General features: G+C 48.3%; 1 protein-coding gene across 1 annotated transcript; it reads left to right on the top strand.

Moving 5' to 3' along the window:
• Positions 1–484: 484 nt before the first annotated feature.
• LOC308130981 (alpha-1,3-mannosyl-glycoprotein 4-beta-N-acetylglucosaminyltransferase C) lies at positions 485–18,764 on the top strand. Its single transcript, XM_080497531.1, has 5 exons — positions 485–576; positions 9,025–9,106; positions 9,384–9,534; positions 16,910–17,164; positions 17,252–18,764. Exons 2-5 carry the CDS (start codon positions 9,032–9,034, stop codon positions 18,142–18,144), a joined length of 1,374 nt encoding a protein of 457 aa, XP_080353657.1. The 5' UTR covers positions 485–576; positions 9,025–9,031; the 3' UTR covers positions 18,145–18,764.
• Positions 18,765–23,917: the final 5,153 nt, after the last annotated feature.

Raw genomic sequence — 23,917 nt, 5'->3', positions numbered from 1 at the left:
TTATACATCAGAATTCCTTTATTCTGTCTGAGTGGCATCCTGGGAAGGTCTCCAATCACTGTGAGATGGAATGACCCCGGGACAAGTAGGAATTTTGAAGTTTTCCACTTCAAATTCATGTGTTCCGTTCCAATTTCCAATTGCATTTTATTTTGAGTGAGTACTTTTAGTGAGTTTCTGATTGAATCCTTCTTGAAATAAGATTGTTTGGTTATATCCTGATTTCCAAATAGATTTTTTTGAAGAGCACCATCATACTGTTAAAAATAAGTTACATATATGTTGACTTAATATTTTGAAAACAATAGCTTGATTCCATTGATACAGTATTTGAATAAGTAGTTTTTAGATTGAATAAATCATTCTTTATAGAAATTGACAACCATTCCAGGCTAAGTGATTTGAGCCTTTATTTTGAAATCCGTCAGCGGAAATAGTACGCTGCATCCCTGATCACTGACGGCAGCAGACAACCGCACGGCCGGCTCACTTGACTTCGTTTTTGAAATTGCGGGCTGGCTTGACCGCAGTGACGCGGGCCTCTCCTGTCCGTTCCGGAGCAGCTGGACGTCGGAGGTGAGTGTCCAAACAAACCGTGTTCCTCCCCCGCGGCGTCCCGCGCCACGACGCGCCTGTCCGGCACAGTTCTAAAGTCACATTAGTATAGAAATGGATTGAACGAGCCGCGCAACAGGTTTAATTGTACTTAGAATAAATATGGATTATATGGACCGTTTCTACCTAATGTTGTACTTTTTCGTTGTTTATGAGTGCCCACTTTATTTTAATATAATGGATTCGGTCTACAGAACAGGTTGTCTAAACAATGTTCAGAGGTTTGACCATATCTCTTGAAGCAAAGTGCCAAAAGAATATAGTGTCCGACTATATAGTGTGATATATAAATATATATAAATATCAGCTCACTGTCAGACCACATGAATTCAGTGCAATTCAAAAAACGTTGTGATGATATTTATTATCATCATGTAACATGGAACTGATAATAGTTTGAATTATCTTCTCTCATTTACTAAATAAAAGTCAGCCTCAGTGCTCAGCAGTGTTCGGCAAGTTACTTGAAATTAGTAACTCAGTTACAGTTGCTACTTTCAAAAGTAACTCTTTTTACTTTCAGTTACTCATTACTTTCAAAGTAACTAGTTACTATGGAAAGGGAACCATTTGAACCTGTAGACTGTGTTCCTAACGCGGTGCCTCCTGCCAGTCCTCTGGCAATGCGCCACCTAGAGGCTTGAACGTGCAATGGCAGTGTAGTGTGACTGAGTGAAGGATGAAATGTCAACTTCTAATGTCTGTTTTACTCTTTACATGTATTTCTATTGTCTCCAACCTTCTACACACGTTACTTTGTCTTGTTATGGCAGAGTACTCGAGTAAACAACTGACACATGTGCTCATTGTCCCCAGTGTCACTACGGTGAAGCAGTGGGTCAACAAAACACAACGTACAGTATGGTGAAACTTTTGCTGGGCATATTTATTGTAGCCATTGAAACAGGCAGTATAGAAAATAAACTGGCTCAGAACATTTAGCAGGAATCATCAATAAAACCTGATTGAATAGATTATTTCTACATAAACACAGTGAGGTTCATCCGTTCATTTTAACCTTAATTCATTCAGTCACTGATACATCCAGCCTGTAGAGGGCGGCGTTCCCCTCCAGTTGATTAATGGAGCTGGAGGAGAGAAAATGTTTCTCCGAAACTCTGACATGCTGGGTCACACCCATGGGGGCAGGTTTTTCACCCAGTAGTGTGAAAAACACATTTTGGTTGTCATGAAAACAAGTGAGCATGATTAATGTCATATTTTGGCTGTCGTGGCAGTGGGAACCGTCTGGAGTTTGACTTCTCAGAATATATACAGAAGAGTTTTCAAAGTAACAACAAACTGTACACGTCATTGGAAAAGTACAACTCTTGTGCTTTCCAGGCATAGGTTACTTTATATCAGGATATATGTTTTTGCTTTGAAAATGTTAGTTTTGTTTGATGAAGTTGTTCTCTTTTGTAAGAATAAAACAAGGTGATTTTCATTAAGTGCTGGAACTATAGTGCTCACTCCTGGGTCTTACCCATATATTGTGCTTAGAGAAGGACGCCTGTACTACATATACGGTTCAGAACATTTGACTTCATCCTTGTCACAATCATTAAATTCTCAATATTTTCAATATTGAGAAAATTGTAAAAAAACGGCCAATTTCATTGAACTGTCAAATGTTCTGAGCTGTTTATGTAGTACAGGTGTCCTTCCCTAAGCACAGTATTTGGCTAAGGCACAGGAGTGGTTGCCATAGCAACAGCAGTTCAATGAACTTTGCTGTTTTTTTACATTTTTCGCAATATTGAAAGTTTTCTGGTATTGGCATTGCCTTTCAGCATAAGATGAAGTCAAAATGTATTTACTGTATATGTAGTGCAGGTGTCCTTCTCTAACCACAGTATATGAGTATAGCCCAGGAGTGGTTGCCACAGCAACAACAGTTCAATGAAATTGGCTGTTTTTTAAAACATTTTCTCAGTATTAAAAATATTGAGAATTTAATGATGTTGGCGTTCCCTGTCAACAAAGGATGCAGTCAAGATGTATGAGCTGTATATATAATACAGGCGTCCTTCTCTAAGCACAATATATGAGGCCACAGAGCGCCACCAAGTGGATCTGAGCTCCAGGAAGCAGTGAGTGAGTTTGTACTTTACAGTACATTGATTATCTTTGCAAGTAACTCCTGACTCACTTTTAGAAGTTATTACATTAAAGCATATTTTCTATTGTCTAAACTAGTTCTTCCTAAAAATGTATAAAAGTCTACAACGTCAACATCACAAGCTTTGATTAATTTGATTGCAGAATTAGGCTTCACTTGTTCATCTGTCCACATTCCTCCAATCCTTGAGGTTCCTCAGCCGTATGGTTGACATCAAAATGATAGCATGATTGTCACAGAGCCTTGGCTCTGGATTCAGTAATCTTGAATCAAAAGTCTTCATACCTTTTCTACCTCCAAGTTTATTCTTTCTGCACACTGGACATTTTGCTCTATAGAATTGTGAATATTCAATGTTTCAATATATCGCCAAATCTCTGTGTGGATACTTATTCCTAACAACTAGTAGAGTCAAAAACATTCCATGTAAAGGTACAATTATGAAAACCTTATTTATATAATATGATGGAAATGATTTGAAAGTATTTTTCATGTTCATAAATTAAGATAACAACAAAGAAAAATCAATAGCATTAATAAAAACCCGTTTAAAGAGCTCTCTGATAGAAACTGCCTTCAAGCCAAATATAATGATTTGAAACGGAGACTGACTGAATGACTTCCACACAAAATGTCACCAATGTGATAATTCACAAAAAAAACCCATAACAGATTCTACAATTCATCTATAAATCATCACTGAATTTTGATATTTGAAACTAATAAAGACCAACAGGAGTAATGTTTCCTACCGGCATGAAGAGCCCCTTTAAATCATTAAGAAAGTTTGGATTCATCTTTTTAAAGAAGGTTTGAGAAATGTTGATGACTTTAAGATCGGTACATGAAGTATAGATTGTCATGTTTATGTCATCTGGATGTGTAGAAAATGCTCTGCAGCTCATGTTCATACGAACATCTGCTGACAACACGACACAAAGCAGTTGAACTTTTAAAGTTGAACTTTAAAGATTATTATGCCACTATGTTATGGGTCCGAACCACTCAGGATGAAATTGGGCTGTTTATGCCCCCTGAACTAAAATGAGTTCGACATCTCTTTACCTCAGGTTTGAATGTTTAAAATCAGAAAAGTTGATATTGTGAAAAAAAAAAAGATCCTCATTTGAGACAAACTGACTGCAAAATACCACGTACAATCCATTTATTGTTATCAGATTAATGCACACCTTGCAATGTGATCAATAATAACTGAAAATGTCTGCGTTGTTTACAATTGTGGCAATTATGTGTGCGTATTAATCAGAAGTTAAAATCAGCTCTTCTGACAGTCCGCTGGTTCTGTGGTGAGAGGCAATTCCCTCAGCTGGCCCCCGGGACTGTGATTTAAGAACTTTTCTGTGTTATGCTTTCTCTGCGGGCTTCCAGTTCCTTTTCTATTTCTCCACAGCTTTCACTTTGTGACCGATTGTCTCTCATGCTGCATTTTTCTTTTCTTTTTGTCTTTGTTGATACATTCTGATTTACCTCCTGTAAGGCTCAGGTGCACCGGCCATACCTCGACAGCAAACCAACATGCTGTTTGCACAAAATGTCAGTTAAGATACAATTCATAGCTGATCACCTTTAAAACATTCGCAAACTGAAAGTGCAATCTGTGTGGCCGTGAGCATGCCGCCGTTAGCAAGTCAGGATATTAGTCTGCAGTGGAAACGGTCTGCAGTGGAAACGGTCTGCAGTGGAAACGGTCTGCAGTGGAAACGGCCTGCAGTGGAAACGGTCTGCAGTGGAAACGGTCTGCAGTGGAAACAGTCTGCAGTGGAAACAGTCTGCAGTGGAAACGGTCTGCAGTGGAAACAGTCTGCAGTGGAAACGGTCTGCAGTGGAAACAGTCTGTCCTTAGTGTCATTCAGACTGAACCTTCTGAAACATTGATTCACTCTGAGCTGAATTATTTAATGGGGACTGACTGAGTTACTGTGTGTGTGTGTGTGTGTGTGTGTGTGTGTGTGTGTGTGTGTGTGTGTGTGTGTGTGTGTGTGTGTGTGTGTGTGTGTGTGTGTGTCTTGGGAGTCTTGAGTGGGCATGTAATGACCACGAGTGTCCACCAGGTGCCAGCGAACTTTGAAGGGTCAGTGTGAGTGGGTGTAGTGGTTGGGGGCGGTAACCATGACGACCACGAGGGTCGCAGAGAGGCGCAGAGGGAGAGTGCAATGTCTCAATACGACCACCAGGTGGGCATAAAGAGAGTTTGCGATGACCCATGCCGCCACTGGAGGCGTTCCACTTGCTCTTTGTTGCTTGGCGACCAGATAAAGAAGACGTCCATTGTGCACATGCGCTGGGACAGTCGGAGCGAGCCGTCTCACCGAGGCAGAGTCACTGCTGTCACGCCGGAGCTTAACTGGATGTCGAGACAGCCAGTCAAACTCTGGTGACGATACGGGTTGTGACGGAGCAACACCGTCAGTAACGGGGCAGCGGCACACTGTCACACACACACGCTCACACACACCCTGCGGCGCGCAGGCAACACACAAACACACACGCTCACACACACCCTGCAGTGCGCAGGCAACACACAAACACACACGCTCACACACACCCTGCGGCGCGCAGGCAACACACAAACACACACGCTCACACACACCCTGCGGCGCGCAGGCAACACACAAACATACACATCACACACATTGCCTCACTTCCCTCCGTACTTCACATCAAGTCATTGAATTAGCTCATCGCCCTCTTACCCAACAGTTAGCATAGCCAGACAGGGGTGCACACCTGGCTGCTGTGGTTTACCTGCGCAAACATCCATACATACACACATCCATACATTCACACATACACACAACCATACATACACACATCCATACATTCACACAGAACGCTTACCGTGACATGACGCCTCAGGGCAGTGGAGAGCTAAGACGGGGCGGAGCTAACTCCGTGACTATGTTAGGGGACATGTTTTTAAATGGCTGGAAAGCGACCAACAAAATAGACAACAGTATGTTCAATTCAATCATCTACATTCAAAACTTGAAACTGTGGTATGTGGAATCCCACAGGGTTCCATAATCGGCCCCAAACTTTTCATTTTATTTATAAATGACATCTATGAAGCAACTAAGAAGCCTAAGGGCCTTCTATTGTTTGCAGACGACACTACTGTCTATAAATCAGGAAGTGACCTGGATACATTATTATCTTGTGTGAGCACTGAAATGGCAAATTTAAAAAAAATGGTTTGACCAAAATAAATTATTATTAAATTGGGAAAAAAACTAAATATATGATTTTTGGGACGAGGAAATCTGAGGGGAATGTAAACATTACTATTGATGATTTGAGGATTGAAAGAGTGACCAAGATTACATTTCTGGGAATCATGTTAGAGACCAAACTCCGCTGGAAGCCCCACATTGAGTAGATTCCAACAAAAGTGAATAAATGTATAGGTATTTGGCATAAAGTGAAGTATGTTCTTGGTAAGGATTCCTTATTTCTTTTATATTCTTCATTAATTGTTCTATACTTTACATATTGTATTGAGGTTTTGGGAAATGCATCCAATAGTGTAATAGAAGGAATGTTCCTGCTTCAATAAAAAGGCGGTAAGAATTATAAGTCCCAAAGGCTCCAGGGAACATACAAACCTTGTTGTGAAGCTGAAACTGTTCACATTTAAAGACCTTGTTAATTTAAAAATTTTACTGACCATGTGGAAAATGAAGCACAAGTTGGTCCCGGAACATATTTACATGAAATTGACCTCGATCACAGAGACACAAGACAAAAAGGACATTTTTGTGTCCCTTTCTCCAGAACCTCCAGAAGACAGAGGTTCTAGTTGCTGGGTCAGATTATGGAATTCATTAAAGAACACATTAAAATGTTCTCAAACAATAAATACAATTAAAAATATGTTTAAGGAGACGCAGATGGAGGAATATAAAATTTTTTTACTTGCACGTTGCAATGGGGAAATTTGTTTTGTTTTCTAAATTGTTCAAATGGTTGATTTTTAAACACAGTAAAGTGTGTTACAGTTTTGTTGAATGGATCACCGTCGTTTATGGTCATCGAGTTTTTGGTATATATTCAAAGGGGCATGAACAATAAGACGACGTCTTCATCGTGCTGCTTTCCACCAGGATCTGTTCACATTAATGTACGGCCCTGGTACGTCATATGTGAACATGGTTGAATAAATAAATAAATGAAATGAAAAAAGTATGTAGCTCACGAGCACCGAGTTATGGTCATGTGATCAAGAGGCACTTTGAAATAATTATTTATTTTTCTTTCGGAATGGAATTATTTGCTGTGGAAAATGTTTTTGTTTATTTTAGTAAAAAAATTGAGTATCCTTTCAGAGAAAGGAGGTGAATATTTATGTTCTTTGCTTTGATTGGTTAGGAGAAGTCATCCCACACCCGGGGGGGAGGGGCTTAGCCTTTAAAAGCAGGGAGGTGAACTGTGCTGGGGGAGTCTGTCTCTGCAGGTACCAGTGGCAGCAACGGGCCACAGGAAACTCTGCCAGTCGGCTGAAGGAAGATCTTTGATCAGGTTTTGTTTGGTTTGTTTTCTCTCTGTAAATATCTTTTTTTTTTCGCTTGCTGTAAATATCTATTTTTGTTTTTGCTCCTGTACATACTGAGCACCAGCACTATTTTTGAGGGAAATAAATGCACAGTCGACTTGCCATATGGATCGTGGTGGTTATTATTATTAGTATTATTTGGAGTGAATGAGAACCCCGGCACACGGATGTATGATGGCGGCATAAGTTAGCAGTTTGGTTGCTAACTGTGGCGAGCTTATCTCGATCAGTTAACATGAACGGCGGGGGATACGCCTGGGGCGGGCGCACACACGAGGGGTTAATGAAGGGGAGAGAGAGAGAGAGAGAGAGAGAGAGAGGAGGAAAAGAGGAAGAAAGTTCTGGCGAGGCTCGGTTCCGTGGCTCGGTTCTCCACAGTGATCAGTGGGTCGGGGGTTCACTGATGCTGCTTCGCGTCTGGCTCCCAGGATCCAAAAAGAAAGGAAAAGAGAAAAAGGACAGTCCAAGTGGTGTGTCCTGCTCGCCAGCAGGCGGAACCTTGGTTTGGTTCTGAGGTCCACTCTGTGCTCTCTTGGTCTCCCGGTGAGACAGAGACGTCCGTCCTGCTCGGGAGTCGGGGTGAGAAGCAGGGGACAGTTGGTTGGGAGGCAGTTTGACCAAGTGGGAATGTACTTGTTACGTTCTGCTCTTCAGGACTCATGAGGAGGAAAGACAAGAAATGTGCAAAGAATAGAGGAATCTTATATACAATGACTATCAAGAACTCGAAGGGCCAAAAGTATTTACAGTAGAAGTAATAATAAGTAAAATAAAATAAAATAGGACTAAAATAAAGATAAGATAGAAATCACAGACTATAATAAAGCATAATAAGTTCTAAGGGGAGCAAAGTATACGGTAAGATGAAATACAAGGAAATTAAACTATGATGGGGGGCAAAGTGTAGAATAAAGTACAATAAACATGCTATCGTAAAAAATGATACCAGTGTTGGCAGTGCAGGTTCAGTCCTAACAAGTGGTCAATTAAGTGACTTAGATAAAGTGACGTTGATAAAGTGGCACATAGTATTGCATGCTACTTTACAGTCTACCAGCAGTGGGGATGAAGGACTTGCGGTAGCGCTCCGTCTTGCTGAATTCACTTCACAGCTTCTATTGGTTCCCAACCTGGGGTTTGTGGCTTTCAGGGTCGCCGTCCTCCCCCCATGCTATTTTATTACCTTTCCATTGTTCCTGCATAAAGTTGAAGCATGGATGCCGAGGACAACACTTCCCAATAATCGTGCTCAGGCCTTTTCCCGACGACAGTTCCTTCAACGCATGCTGAAGAAAACCCCAATTTTCAGGGTGTACCACCCCCAGAAGACGGGCCAAATCAGAGTAGTGTTTCACTTGAGTGGCGTCTCCCGAAACAGCGCTCTACTTTCGGGCCCCGACAAACCACTCTCTCCTCGGAGTGTTGGATAGGTTCAGAAAGAAACCCATCGCACTGATTACATAGGCCAAGCAAGTGCAGTGAGGGGAAGAGGGAGATTTAACCAGAAGAGTCTGAGTCGCAAGAAGCTAATGCCTGCTTAACCTATACGTTTCAGAGTAAACACATTACTAAGTATTTATGTGTTAAATGTGTATTGTTTAGAATGATAAGGTTGAAATGTGTGATGTTCAACTTGATTCCGCGATAAAAGTGAAAAGGTTTAAAACGAGGTTCTCACGAGTGCAATGAGTGATTCCTGTGTTGCTGTGTGCGGCAGGCAGGAAATGCGACCCCTCTTGAGGAAGAAGACTGTTGTGGTGGCTGTGCTGCTTATCACCGGGGGAACCTATCTGTTGACGGTACACACACACACACACACACACACACACACACACACACACACACACACACACACACACACACACACACACACACACACACACACACACACACACACACACACACACACGTTTGCGGGAAACTGAACTGCAACAGGAAACCTTCATGCTCTGCAAAGTGCAAAAACAAAATAAAGCTTGTTTTCTCATACTTGACTGTGTGTATGATTGTGTTTCTGATCTGAAGGTTGACAGTAATCTGTTCATAGGTCTGTGTTTCCTGCGGTGTGTCTTGCAGGCTCTGTCCCGGTCGTCTGAACAGCCTCACAGTGAGCCCAGCTGGCAGGCTGACAGGCTGGCCAGCAAGGAGTTGTGGGTGGAGCAGGGAGACTTTCTACCTCTCAATGTGTCCTATACACTGCTGGCCGGAGCGCCGGCCACCCAACAGAGTCAGTGCAACTTCTTTATTTTTAATCATGTGATGATGGTTGATGTTGGCTGAAAGTGTTCATTACAAATACTCACAGTTTACAGTTCACAATGTTTGCAGTGGTTTAAATAACTCTAAGCAGCAGCGTCTCTCCTGCAGAGGGACTTGCTACGATATTGTTACACATCATCTATCAGATGTGTCGCAGAAAGGTTCAGACTTCTTGTCCAGATTATCACGCCAGAATGATGATAAGTGTTGTGAATGATTTAGCCAAGAGTGAACACACACATTTATAGGTGCAATATAAACGTCATCACAAAGGTTAAAACATTGTGGCTCCAGAGCTGATGCAACATTGTTGATAATCACACATTTAATCCCTCCCCTGAAGCAAGATATTTGTGAATTTCATCACCAAATATAAGGCAACCCTTGCATTTATCTCTGTTTTAATTGAATAAATACAGCTAGTTTGAGTTGAGTCATGTTTGAGTGCGCACTCAGAAAACAGTGTTCATATCAAGCAGCCGGACCCGATGGCATCTCAGGACGTGTGCTGAAGGACTGGATCACCTGGCTGGGTCCTCACCAGGATTTCTAACCAGTCCCTGTGCCAGTCCATCGTCCCGACCTGCCTTGAGTCCTCCATTATAGTCCCTCTCCCCAAAAAACAGACTCTTGACAGTCTCAATGACTACAGGCCAGTAGCACTGACCCCTGTGGTAATGAAGTACTTCGAGAAGCTCATCAGGAACCACATCAGGTCATTCATCCCCCTTCGTTCGACCAGTTTGTTCCAGAGCTCACAGGTCTACAGAGGACGTGGTGACCACTGATCTCCATGCTGTCCTGTCCCACCTGGAACATCAGGGAGCTATGTACGGATGCTCTTTGTAGACTTTAGCTCTGCCTTTAATACCGTCCTCCCCCACAGACTGGTGTCTAAGATGTTGGACATTGGACCCCCACCTCTCCACCTGCCTCTGGATTAAAGACTTTCTCACAGAGCGTATCCAGAGGGTTAGAGTGGACCCCCACCTCTCCACCTGCCTCTGGATCAAAGACTTTCTCACAGAGCGTATTCAGAGGGTTAGAGTGGACCCCCACCTCTCCACCTCCCTCTGGATTAAAGACTTTCTCACAGAGCGTATCCAGAGGGTTAGAGTGGACCCCCACCTCTCCACCTGCCTCTGGATTAAAGACTTTCTCACAGAGTGTATCCAGAGGGTTAGAGTGGACCCCCACCTCTCCACCTGCCTCTGGATTAAAGACTTTCTCACAGAGTGTATCCAGAGGGTTAGAGTGGACCCCAACCTCTCCACCTGCCTCTGGATCAAAGACTTTCTCACAGAGTGTATCCAGAGGGTTAGAGTGGGCCCCCACCTCTCCACCTGCCTCTGGATTAAAGACTTTCTCACAGAGTGTATCCAGAGGGTTAGAGTGGACCCCCACCTCTCCACCTGCCTCTGGATCAAAGACTTTCTCACAGAGCGTATCCAGAGGGTTAGAGTGGACCCCCACCTCTCCACCTGCCTCTGGATTAAAGACTTTCTCACAGAGCGTATCCAGAGGGTTAGAGTGGATCCCCACCTCTCCACCTGCCTCTGGATTAAAGACTTTCTCACAGAGTGTATCCAGAGGGTTAGAGTGGACCCCCACCTCTCCACAGCCATCAGTCTCAGCACTGGCTCACCACAGGGCTGTGTACTGAGCCCCCTCCTTTACACACTCTACACCGGGGGTCGGGAACCTATGGCTCGCGAGTCAGGTGTGGCTCTTTTGATGATTGTGTCTGGCTCGCAGATTTCGGCTTTTCAGATACAACATAATATATTATCACTTGTTTTAATCCATCCATGGATTTTCCACTGCTCATGTCCTGTTCAGGGCTGCAGGTGGCTGCAGGAGCAATTGTCCATTATTTTAATTGGATGATAATAGCCTACATTGGCTGTTGCTGGGTATACAGGTAAACGCCCCCTTTTGAATCAGTCTGCTCAGTCATTAGCACAAAGCTAACCCTTCGACGAAGAAGATGGCGAAAAGAAAAAAAGATGAGTATCGCACATTTCAGGACGAATGGAGTGAAGAATTCGCCTTTGTGGAGAGAGCAGGTTCTGCGGTGTGCCTAATTTGCAATGACAAAATCGCATTGATGAAACGGTGGAATGTAAAGCGGCACTTGGACACACGCCATGCTACCTTTGCATCAAAACACCCTGCGGGAGACAGCAGGAAGAAAGCGTGCCAAGAGCTACTGGACAGCTAGCAGGGTGCTAGCTAGCCAGCAGCAACTCCGCGTATGGACCCGGCAAGGTGACTAGAATTCCGCTAGTTTTGCTGGATCTTTAGCAATAGTGAGGAACGGAAAACCATTCACAGATGGCGAGCTTTGACAAAAATCTCCAGGAGTGAAGAGTAAAGGTTGCTGAAACACAAAACAAGTCCTGATGCGTACGCCACTCCCCATGCAAACTTTTTGATTTAAAGAAAATTTACTTTGTGGGAGAATTTGCATACCGGTGCGCACATTCTCCCACAAAGTTAACTACTTGTAACTTGTAACTGAGGAGCACCAGGAGCATGTCCTCCTGGTCCTCCAACGCCTCCTGGAGAACTGGCTATATGTCAAGCCCGAGAAATGGGAGTTCCACTCCACCTCCGTGCAGTACCTTGGCTTCATCGAGGCCCAAGGGCAACTCCGACCCGACCCAGCCAAGGTTCAATCTGCCCGTCCCCACAACCAGGAAGGAGCGGCTGAGATTCCTGGGGTTTATCAGGGACTACAGTAGGGTGGCCGGTACCCTAACTCAACTGACCTCCACCAAGGTTCCGTTCCAGTGGTCCAAGGAAGCAGCTGCAGCGTTCGCCCAGCTGAAGACCCTCTTCAGCAGCGCCTCGGTCCTGCTCCATCCCGAACCCTCTCGGCAGTTCGTGGTGGAAGTAGGCGCCTCCGTCACCGGGGTTGTAGTGGTGCTCCCCCAACGGCATCCTGGCTTCACAAGCTCCACCCCTGTGCCAACTCCTCCCGCAGGCTCTCTCCAGCCGAGAGAAACTACCACGTGGGGAACCGGGAACTGGTGGCGGTGGTGTTGGCTCTGCAAGAGTGGAGACACTGGTTGGAGGGTGCGACAGTCCCATTCATCATCTGGACGGACCATAAGAACCTGGAGTACCTTTGCTCGGCCCACAGGCTCAACTTCCCTCAGGCGCGCTGGTCCCTCTTCCTGAGTAGAGTCAACTACACTCTGTCCTTCTGACCTGGATCACGGAACATCAAACCTGACGCCCTGTCTTGGCTCCACTCCTCCCCTTCCTCCTCCGAGTTACCAGACCTCAGTATCCCGTCGTCCTGCATCCTGGGTGCTGCCGCCTGGGACATTGAAGCAACCGTCCGGGGGGCTCAGGGGGCAGACCCGAATCCTGGCACCGGACCCCTGGACTGCATCTACGTTCCGGACTCCGTGCGCTTCCAGGTTCTTCAGTGGGGGCACCACTCCAAACTCACCTGCCACCCTGGAGCCGGCCGCACCCTCTCCTTCCTGCAGTGACGTTTCTGGTGGCCTGGTATGGCCCGGGGGGTCTGGGAGTTCATTGCAGCTTGTTCCATCTGTACCCGCAGTAGGTCCTCCCATCAACCTCCGTCAGGTCTCCTGCAACCCCTGCCAATTCTCAGCCGGCCCTGGTCCCACATCGCCGTGGACTTCGTCACCGGGCTTCACCCTTCTGACGGAAACACCACCATCCTGACCATAGTGGACCGTTTTTCGAAGTCCGTCCACTACGTCCCTCTCTCCGGAAGTTGCCAACGGCCCGGGACACGGCTGACCAGAACCTTGAGGCGGCTCTCTGGTGCATGGCTGCGCGGCTTCCTTCATCCCGGAGCGCCCACCTTCCATGGATTGAATACGCCCACAATTCTCACCTGCTCAGCCACCGGGATGTCGCTGTTCATGGTTTGCAATGGTTTTCAGGCTCCCCTGTTCCCAGATCAGGAGCTCGACGTGGCTGTCCCCACGGTCAAGGACCACCTACGGCGGGTCTGGGAGGTATGGAGATCTGCCAAGGCAGCGCTCTCCAGATCCGCGGAGTCCAATAAATGACTCACAGACCGTCACCGCACTCCCGCTCCAGACTACAGACCCGGGCAGATGGTATGGTTGTCCTGCCGAGACATTCCCCTCCAGGTCGAGTCACCGAAGCTGGCTCCCCACTACATCGGCCCGTTCCCGGTCGCCAAGGTGATCAACCCCACGGCGGTCCGCTTCCAGCTCCCCGACTCCCTCAAGGTGCACCCTATGTTTCATGTCTCTCTCCTCAAACCCGTCTCCTCCAGCCCCCTGTGGCCTCCTGCTGACCCCCCTCCACCCCCTTGGATCATCGCCAACCATCCTGCCTTCACCGTGTCCAAGATCCTGGATGTGCGGCCCCGGGGTAGGGGTTTCCAATATCTGGTTGGACTGGGAGGGGTACGGTCCGGAGGAGCGGTCCTGGCTTCCCCGTCGGCTCAGCCTGGACAAGACTCTCCTCTCGGACTTCTACGCCGAGCACCCGGACAAGCTGGGTAGGCCACCTGGTGGCGACCGTTGAGGGGGGGGTACTGTGAGGATCCACACCTCCTCCAGCCCCGGATCCTCCTCACTGACAGAAGATTGTGTGTCAGTACCAGAAGATTGTGTCTCTGTTCCGAGTCACCAGCTCCTCTCATGAGCTCCACGACTCCCTGCTTCAAGTGTCCTCGGCCTCCCCGCCTCGCTGTGCAGCTCCTCCCTGCTGCGCTCCTCGTGTGCTCTCGACTCCTCACTCCATGCCTCCTCAGCACACCTCCTCCTGGTGCAGCTCCTCCTTGCTGCAGTCTCCTGGCCTGTGCACTCTGCATCCCAGAGTCTCCGTTCCCTCGTCTCCCAGGTCTTGCAATATAAATAAACTATTGCTAATTGCACCTGCTCTGCTTCTGGGTTCCAGAAACTCCACACACCGGCTCTCAGCCGTAACACTACTTTCATCTTCAGATGAGAGTGGAGCAGAGAACTGATTCATTATCAATTGTGACAAAGTGTGTTCCGTCCTGGCGTTGAGCATGCATGCCTCTCACACTTGTGAAGATTTTCCGCTGGGATTCACTCCCAAATGATGAGGCTTTTAGTTTCTTTCCCTCATTTATTTTATGCAGGTGAAAAACCTTCAACAAACAAACACCAGTGTAACTATACAAGATGAAATATAATAAACACTTCAATCAAACCAAGTTACAGAAATATGACATCACAATTATAGTAGTCAATTTAAAATGGACTCAATATATTGAATACATTTACAGTAAAATACAAACTATGAGTCAAATTATCAACAATTTCAAAATTAAGCATTTCGCCTAAATAATCATGCTGGCATTTAATTTATTAAGCAGTATAAAATATAATTATGAAATTTGATGTAATATAAATATACATAACATTCTTTAAAGTACATTTTAGTGCTCAAGTATAATTTACCACAATAATTACAGTTTTCTTTAATAATAAATTACTCATGTCATATGTACACATGCACGTAGCAGCTTTATTTACCCAAACAACAACAGCACAGTTAGATAAATAAACCATTTAGGCCGAATCTGCCACTGTCCACACCCAAAGTGAATGAGCGCTTTGGAAGAAGTCCATATTTCCGAGTGCACACAAACACAACATGCAGCTTCTGCACCAAACGTCTGTGTGGAAAGCCAGGCTCTTACCGGCAGTCGTCTTCAGTTTCACTTGGCGAGTGATCCTCCATGCAGCTCACCAGTTCAATTGATCCCTTGATCGCAGGCAGCCTCCTTCGCTTTTCCGCTCCGCTCTTCACGCTCCCAACAGCTGATCACCTTCCACCCTGATTAAACACCTGGTGGGCAACACTGTCGGCCGTGGGCTGGCTTACCTCCAGTCGGCACAACAGTGTGGAACAATCAGTCTATGGGGTTATATTTGTGCCAAAATTCTGAGCGAGCGATGGGAAAATTTGAGCGCCAAAAAATTAACTGTGCAAGCACACTAATAGCATTTTGAGGAAATATTTAAATTGCGCAAAGACAAACTTGAGATTAAACCTCTCTCTCTCTCGCTCGCTCAAATCTCTCCACGTCCGCTCAAGTCCTGCTGTGCGCTCACTCAAAATGTGCAAAGCCCAAATGTGACAGACACGGTTGTCCACCAATCACAGAAGTTTGGGGCGGGCGTTGAACTCTGATTGGTTGCTTCGGTTTCTGGAAGTGCCTCAAATTTTCCCATCGCTCGCTCAGAATTTTGGCACAAATATAACCCCATATCAGTCTAATTCCTGAATAACCATAAACAACGCAGTGACAGCTGGGACTATTTCACTCTCTGTAAAATTTCTTTTCCTTATTTTAGCCTTTTATGCCATGATTAATCGTAAAATGCCAGCAATCAGCAGGCTAATTGATATTCTTGAAATACTTTGCATTGACCATTTATGTAAGAATGTGGGCATGTTGGTTGTGGGACATATATTGTGCAACCTTTCAGGTGGGCTGTGATCTATAAAAGGAAAGTGTGCAGGTGTGCTTACAAACGGTTATATAAATCTCATTTTTTCAGCTTTTGGGTACACGAACACTTTTCGTATAGATTCGACACAATGTTTTTTAAATGAGGCCCCAGGTCTTTATACGTGTTCTCTGCTCTGCGCGTGCGTGCACAAAGCTCTTTGTGCTCCCACAGATATGCGGGACAATAACTCAGCCGTAACACCCACAGTGGCCCTTTCCTCACCTTCGTCCTCAGTGCCCTGCCACACCACGAGGCATGTCTGCATGTGTGTGTGTGTGTGTGTGTGTGTGTGTGTGTGTGTGTGTGTGTGTGTGTGTGTGTGTGTGTGTGTGTGTGTGTGTGTGTGTGTGTGTGTGTGTGTGTGTGTGTGTGTGTGTGTGTGTGTGTGTGTGTGCGCGCGCGCATTTGCGTGTGCGTTTGCGTGTGTACCTGTGTTCATTCGGTTTTTTTAATGATCTATTGTATCTTTGCACTGTTTTTAAATCTTGTTAAGCACTTTGTATTACATTGATTGTATGAAACAGTGCTATACAAATCAAGTTGATTGATTAATTGATTGATTGATTGATTGATTGATTGATGGACCCGACAGGGTGTCGGCCGCACACTGCTGTCATGTGCTGACCAGCTAACGAGAGTGTTCACTGACATCTTCTGACTCTTTCGGAGTCTTACTATTACAGCTAAGTTACACAGTCGCAGGCCAGATTGGACACACTGACGAGCCACTTTTGGTTCACAGGCCATATTTTTGACACTTCTTCTCTTGGTTGCAGCTGCTCCTTAAAGCTACTTCTCCATTGATGATGACTAATAAGGATTGTTTTCATTTTTCAGAATATTTGGCTGTTGGTCTGTCCTCCATAAAGAGAAAGAAGGGCAGGTACCTTGTTCCCACCCTGCAGTCTATCTTCTCCCAGTCATCTCCAGAAGAACGCGCCTCCATGGTGGTGGTCGTGCTACTGGCAGACTTCGATAGCGACTGGAGAGTAGCTACAGTGAATGAATTAAAAAATGAGTTTGTTTCAGAACTGGAAGAAGGCCAGCTCATGGTCCTGCATGTTTCAGAGGAGTGGTACCCCCCTCTCACAGGTGCAGAGCACATATGAACCCATTTATGTACATATCTCACATGTGAAGAGTTTTTTCACACTAATGTCTCTTTGGCGATTCTTGCAGGTCTCAAAAGGAACTACAATGATGCTCCGGATCGTGTGACGTTTCGTTCCAAACAAAACCTGGATTACTCCTTCCTGATCCATTGCAGCTCAGGTCTGGCCAGCTACTACCTCCAGCTGGAAGACGACATCTCCTGTGCAAAACACTTCCTCACAACCATCAAGAAACGCGTTGAAGAACAAGAAGCCAAGAAGGCCACCTGGGCAACGTTAGAATTCTCTACTCTTGGCTACATAGGGAAACTCTACAAGTCTGTCCACCTTCCCCTCTTGTCCCGCTTCCTGTTCCTGTTCTACCAGGAGATGCCCTGTGACTGGCTGCTGAGTCATTTTCGAGAGATCATGACTCAGAAAGTGCCGATCCATTTCAAACCTTCGCTATTCCAACACATGGGGACTTTCTCCTCATTCCGAGGGAATTACAACAAGCTAAAGGACCAAGACTTTGAAGAAGGTTTCTACACCAATCCTTTAGCTAGAGTCTACTCTGACATGTCAACTTTCCAGGACCATGTGCCACAGCTGGCATGGAATGCTGGGGAGAAATTCTTTTGGGGGCGCTCTCCAGAAAGAGGGAACTACTTGACAGCCGTGTTTTCAGAGCCTGCTGTGGTCACGGACATCTTAGTGGAGACGGGGTCAGATGGGAAGGACCTCCTGGAGTCAGCTCAAGTGGAGTTAGGTCATGGTGTGATCACCAAAGAGGGAGGGCAGAGCTGTGAAGTGTTCCATCCAGTCGGGGAAATCATGAATGGGCGGTTTAAAATGCAAGAGATAGACCAGAAGTACAAATATGCCTCTTCCTGTTTGAGGATACACATAACAGCAGCACAAAAGGACTGGGTGGTTGTTCGGAAAATCAGCATAACAACAAAGCCCAGCTCCCCTCCATAACTGCAGGACAGTCATGTTGTCCTGCTGGCTGGACGAATGTCTCGCTCTGCTGGAACTGATGCACCGTCAATGGAAGCGTGATGTGTTGGATGTTTTCTAGCCTGTGCTTTATGACAAAGGTGTTCTCTGTACAATCTGTCTGACCAAACAATGGCTTTAATTTATATTGAAGGGATTTTCAATGATTGGGCATTATTCAACTCCACGTTCGATCTATTTGAATGATTGCACTGTGTGGTACGGTCACTGGAGGGGATTGTTTCTGAAGGAGCTCACAACAATAAAAGCATTGGGACAAGGTCTCCTGTTTGAATGAATGAATGAATTAAATGTATTTTTGAACATGAGCATCAGTAATAAAGCACATATCACAATTTTTTTTAAACAGAAAATAAGAAAATTAAAAGTCTCTGCATGTTCAAAAAATAAGAAGGAAGAATCTAACTTACCTTCACCTTTCACACATCTAACTTTGAAATGGCTCCTGTCAACTCCGTCAAGGTCCCACCAGAACTACACCAACTAGAAGAACTACACCAACTAGAAGAACTACACCAACTAGAAGGAGAGAATCAGGGTCAAAATCGGCCTGATTATCCTGCTGTGTGAACAAATGAATGAATTCTCTTGGCTCAGCTCATGGCAGAAGAAGTTTTGCTGGGCTGTGCCCCTCGTATAAGGTTTTGTTTTGCTGTGTGGTCTGGGAACTCCTGTGATCGATCTGGGTTTTCTTCTTTACTTCTCTATTCTGCCACAAGGCAGCAACAGTGCAATGGCTGGTGTCTTTACACAATGCTGTGGGCTGTGCACACATGCTCCAGCTCCTTAGTGAATGCATCAGTCCTATTTGAATCATGTTTAGCAAGTAGCCTAGCTGCTGTGTGAGTAGAGATGGGCAAATGAAGCCTTGTGAAGCTTTTGAGGCTTCTTCCCCATTGTACCGAAAAAAGATTCTAAGCTCCAAAGCCTCAAACAAAGGCCAAACCAGTGACATCTAGTGGTCTACTACAATTATAGCAGCAATGAAATGATTTATCCAAATGATTCACGCATTGATTCCAGTTCCAACACAAATGCAATAAAGTCACTACTAAGCATGTGTCTTCATTCTAAGGATCATTGTTCTCATGTGAAAGTGTTACTGTATATTGTCAATTGACTATTAAAATGTGAAATGTGTCGCCTGTAATTACTTAAAAGTGGGACTGGTGTGAGGATCCACACCTCCTCCAGCACCTCACAGACACTCCTGCAGGTAATCAGCTAACTGCTCCCACATCTTCAGCCCTGCAGTGAGGAGGTCCGGGGCCAGAAGATTGTGTGGCCCTTGTTTGTGTCTCTTGTATGAGTAACATGTGTGAAGGCGTTCCACGGCTCCTTCTACAAGCGTCCTCAGCCAGCCTCCTCGCTGTGCAGCACCTCCCTGCTGCGCTCCTCCTCATGGTGCAGCTCTCCCTGCTGCGCTCCTCCTCGCTGTGCAGCTCTCCCTGCTGCGCTCCTCCTCGTGGTGCAGCTCTCCCTGCTGCGCTCCTCCTCGCTGTGCAGCTCTCCCTGCTGCGCTCCTCCTCGCTGTGCAGCACCTCCCTGCTGCGCTCCTCCTCGCTGTGCAGCACCTCCCTGCTGCGCTCCTCCTCGTGGTGCAGCTCTCCCTGCTGCGCTCCTCCTCGTGGTGCAGCTCTCCCTGCTGCGCTCCTCCTCGCTGTGCAGCACCTCCCTGCTGAGCTCCTCCTCGCTGTGCAGCTCTCCCTGCTGCGCTCCTCCTCGCTGTGCAGCTCTCCCTGCTGCGCTCCTCCTCGCTGTGCAGCTCTCCCTGCTGCGCTCCTCCTCGCTGTGCAGCACCTCCCTGCTGCGCTCCTCCTCGTGGTGCAGCTCTCCCTGCTGCGCTCCTCCTCGCTGTGCAGCTCTCCCTGCTGTGCTCCTCCTCGCTGTGCAGCACCTCCCTGCTGCGCTCCTCCTCGTGGTGCAGCTCTCCCTGCTGCGCTCCTCCTCGCTGTGCAGCACCTCCCTGCTGCGCTGCTCCTCGTGGTGCAGCTCTCCCAGCTGCGCTCCTCCTCGCCGTGCAGCTCTCCCTGCTGCGCTCCTCCTCGTGGTGCAGCACCTCCCTGCTGCGCTCCTCCTCGTGGTGCAGCTCTCCCTGCTGAGCTCCTCCTCGTGGTGCAGCACCTCCCTGCTGCGCTCCTCGTGGTGCAGCACCTCCCTGCTGAGCTCCTCCTCGTGGTGCAGCACCTCCCTGCTGCGCTCCTCCTCGTGGTGCAGCACCTCCCTGCTGCGCTCCTCGTGGTGCAGCACCTCCCTGCTGAGCTCCTCCTCGTGGTGCAGCACCTCCCTGCTGCGCTCCTCCTCGTGGTGCAGCACCTCCCTGCTGCGCTCCTCGCCGTGCAGCTCTCCCTGCTGCGCTCCTCCTCGTGGTGCAGCACCTCCCTGCTGCGCTCCTCCTCGTGGTGCAGCTCTCCCTGCTGCGCTCCTCGCCGTGCAGCTCTCCCTGCTGCGCTCCTCGCCGTGCAGCTCTCCCTGCTGCGCTCCTCCTCGTGGTGCAGCACCTCCCTGCTGCGCTCCTCCTCGCCGTGCAGCTCTCCCTGCTGCGCTCCTCGTGGTGCAGCACCTCCCTGCTGCGCTCCTCCTCGTGGTGCAGCACCTCCCTGCTGCGCTCCTCGCCGTGCAGCTCTCCCTGCTGCGCTCCTCCTCGTGGTGCAGCACCTCCCTGCTGCGCTCCTCGCCGTGCAGCTCTCCCTGCTGCGCTCCTCCTCGTGGTGCAGCTCTCCCTGCTGCGCTCCTCCTCGTGGTGCAGCTCTCCCTGCTGCGCTCCTCCTCGCCGTGCAGCTCTCCCTGCTGCGCTCCTCGTGGTGCAGCTCTCCCTGCTGCGCTCCTCCTCGCTGTGCAGCTCTCCCTGCTGGGCTCCTCCTCATGGTGCAGCACCTCCCTGCTGCGCTCCTCCTCGCCGTGCAGCTCTCCCTGCTGCGCTCCTCCTCGCGGTGCAGCACCTCCCTGCTGCGCTCCTCCTCGTGGTGCAGCTCTCCCTGCTGCGCTCCTCCTCGTGGTGCAGCTCTCCCTGCTGCGCTCCTCGTGGTGCAGCACCTCCCTGCTGCGCTCCTCCTCGCCGTGCAGCTCTCCCTGCTGCGCTCCTCGTGGTGCAGCACCTCCCTGCTGCGCTCCTCCTCGCCGTGCAGCTCTCCCTGCTGCGCTCCTCCTCGCCGTGCAGCTCTCCCTGCTGCGCTCCTCCTCGCCGTGCAGCTCTCCCTGCTGCGCTCCTCCTCGCCGTGCAGCTCTCCCTGCTGCGCTCCTCCTCGCTGTGCAGCACCTCCCTGCTGCGCTCCTCCTCGTGGTGCAGCTCTCCCTGCTGCGCTCCTCCTCACCGTGCAGCTCTCCCTGCTGCGCTCCTCGTGGTGCAGCACCTCCCTGCTGCGCTCCTCCTCGTGGTTCAGCACCTCCCTGCTGCGCTCCTCCTCGCCGTGCAGCTCTCCCTGTTGCGCTCCTCCTCGCCGTGCAGCTCTCCCTGCTGCGCTCCTCCTCGTGGTGCAGCACCTCCCTGCTGCGCTCCTCCTCGCCGTGCAGCTCTCCCTGCTGCGCTCCTCGTGGTGCAGCACCTCCCTGCTGGGCTCCTCGTGGTGCAGCACCTCCCTGCTGCGCTCCTCCTCGCCGTGCAGCTCTCCCTGCTGCGCTCCTCCTCGTGGTTCAGCACCTCCCTGCTGCGCTCCTCCTCGCCGTGCAGCTCTCCCTGCTGCGCTCCTCCTCGCCGTGCAGCACCTCCTGCTGCGCTCCTCGTGGTGCAGCACCTCCCTGCTGCGCTCCTCCTCGCCGTGCAGCTCTCCCTGCTGCGCTCCTCGCCGTGCAGCTCTCCCTGCTGCGCTCCTCGTGGTGCAGCACCTCCCTGCTGCGCTCCTCCTCGTGGTGCAGCACCTCCCTGCTGCGCTCCTCCTCGCCGTGCAGCTCTCCCTGCTGCGCTCCTCGTGGTGCAGCACCTCCCTGCTGCGCTCCTCCTCGTGGTGCAGCACCTCCCTTCCGCCTGCGTACTCTGCACCCCGGAGTCTCTGCTTCCTCGTCTCCCAGGTCCTGGTTCACAATAAAGTCACTGACAATTGCACCTGCTCCGCCTCCTGGTCTGGTTCTGGTTCAGAACCCTGCACACCGGCTCTCAGCCGGAACAACTGGGTTTGTGTGATGTTTCAAATGCAACGATGTATATTGGTGACTACATGGGATTGTGCTTGTGCTACAAGGGAATTATTATGTGTGCATAAGGGAAATGTGCTTGGGGACTTTATTTTTGTGCACTTTTTTTATTCAAAAACAATCTGTTCGATTGTGCTCGGCTTTAAGCGGCTTCTTCTTTGTCTGACGATCTCACCAGCCTTCAAAAAGATTCTCTCACATGGCACTGAGGATGCTGGCGGGGAAAGATATTGCATCGCCACTGTGAAAAGGTGCAGTATGCAGTGTTTTGGAGCAGCCAATATTCTAATGGCTCCTCTGATCTGGGCAGCAGTTTGTCCTTCAGATATCTGGATAAGTAAAGACAAAATATAACATCAGTATCATTTCAGCAAGAGATGAATACAAAACAAAATGTAAAAAAATGTTTACCTCTGCAATTGCAGTGGCGGTGCAACTTGATGGCCGCTGTGCCTCCATGTGGCGTCCAGCAGGGCCCAGAGGCGGTTGCTTTGACTGGACGGACCCTCTGCAGGCGGCAGAGCTGCTTCAGGCATCACATGAGCACATTCCCTGGTGAGCCTTTCCACCGCTGCCTGACAGTTTGATGTGCTACACAATCCCTCCTCTTTAAGTCTAGGGTCAAGTAATGTTGCAAGCGTTGGTGAAGAAAGTTTTTCCAGCATGGCACATTTCTCTGGCAGGTTTGTGTTTATGTTCTGGACGAGGTTCCTGGCGGTGTGGTGTGTTACTGAAGCACACTGTCTGGAAATCTGGTGCTTCAGCATTTTTACACTTGGGATGACTTTTGATCCAGAGACCCTCTTCTCAGTGGACATTTCTTCTGTGGCCTGGTGGAAGGAAGAGAGGACTGTGATGCATTGATTTATGGTGTCATAATCCTCCGCAGAAAATGTCAAGAGTGGGGTGTTGAGGCTGCTGAGTGCTGCAGCCAGAGGCTCCCTCAGCTCATACCGCCGCTGGAGCATTGAGGATGTGCCGTTCCAGCGGGGGTCCACCTCCTGTAAGTCTGTGCTCTGGTCGGCCCGTCTGTCGCTGGATTTCACACAGCTTTGCTTTTGCTGATGTGCTCGATTTGAAATGTCCAACAATTTTACGAGCCCTGGTGCGAATGTCATCCAGTTCCGGTGTCTGCGTCAGGGATTTCTTTACCACCAGATTTAACATGTGGGCAAAACGGTTCACATGACGCACATTAATTAAATTTGCAGAAGCGATCAAGTTCGGTGCTGCGTCTGTGACTAGACACCTCACCTTGTTCCTAATTCCCCTCTGCCAATAGAGTAACTCTGGCCTCTGCAATCTGCGCTGCAGTGTGGGAGCGTGGGAAGTGCTTGACGCCAAGTAGGACCGTTTGGAGCTGGACCTCTTCAGTGAGGAAGTCACTGCTAAGTAGGCATCCATGTTCATGGATGTCCACATGTCTGCAGTTAAACAGATAGTGGACGCCTTCGAATCTTCTGCCACAGCCTGGTTGTGGGTGGACTTGTGTTTGGAGTCCAACATGTGTTTCAGGGCCTTCCTCCCTGGGAGGGTGTGTGTTGGATCCAGGAGGTGGACAAAGGCCCCAAAGCCTTCATTCTCCACCACAGACAGGCTGTGT

Source organism: Blennius ocellaris (genome assembly GCF_963422515.1).
Source record: "Blennius ocellaris genome assembly, chromosome: 5".
Classification (NCBI taxonomy): Eukaryota; Metazoa; Chordata; class Actinopteri; order Blenniiformes; family Blenniidae; genus Blennius; species Blennius ocellaris.
The sequence above is the reverse complement of the archived record's forward strand: the minus strand, read 5'-3'. Positions and strand labels throughout refer to the sequence as shown.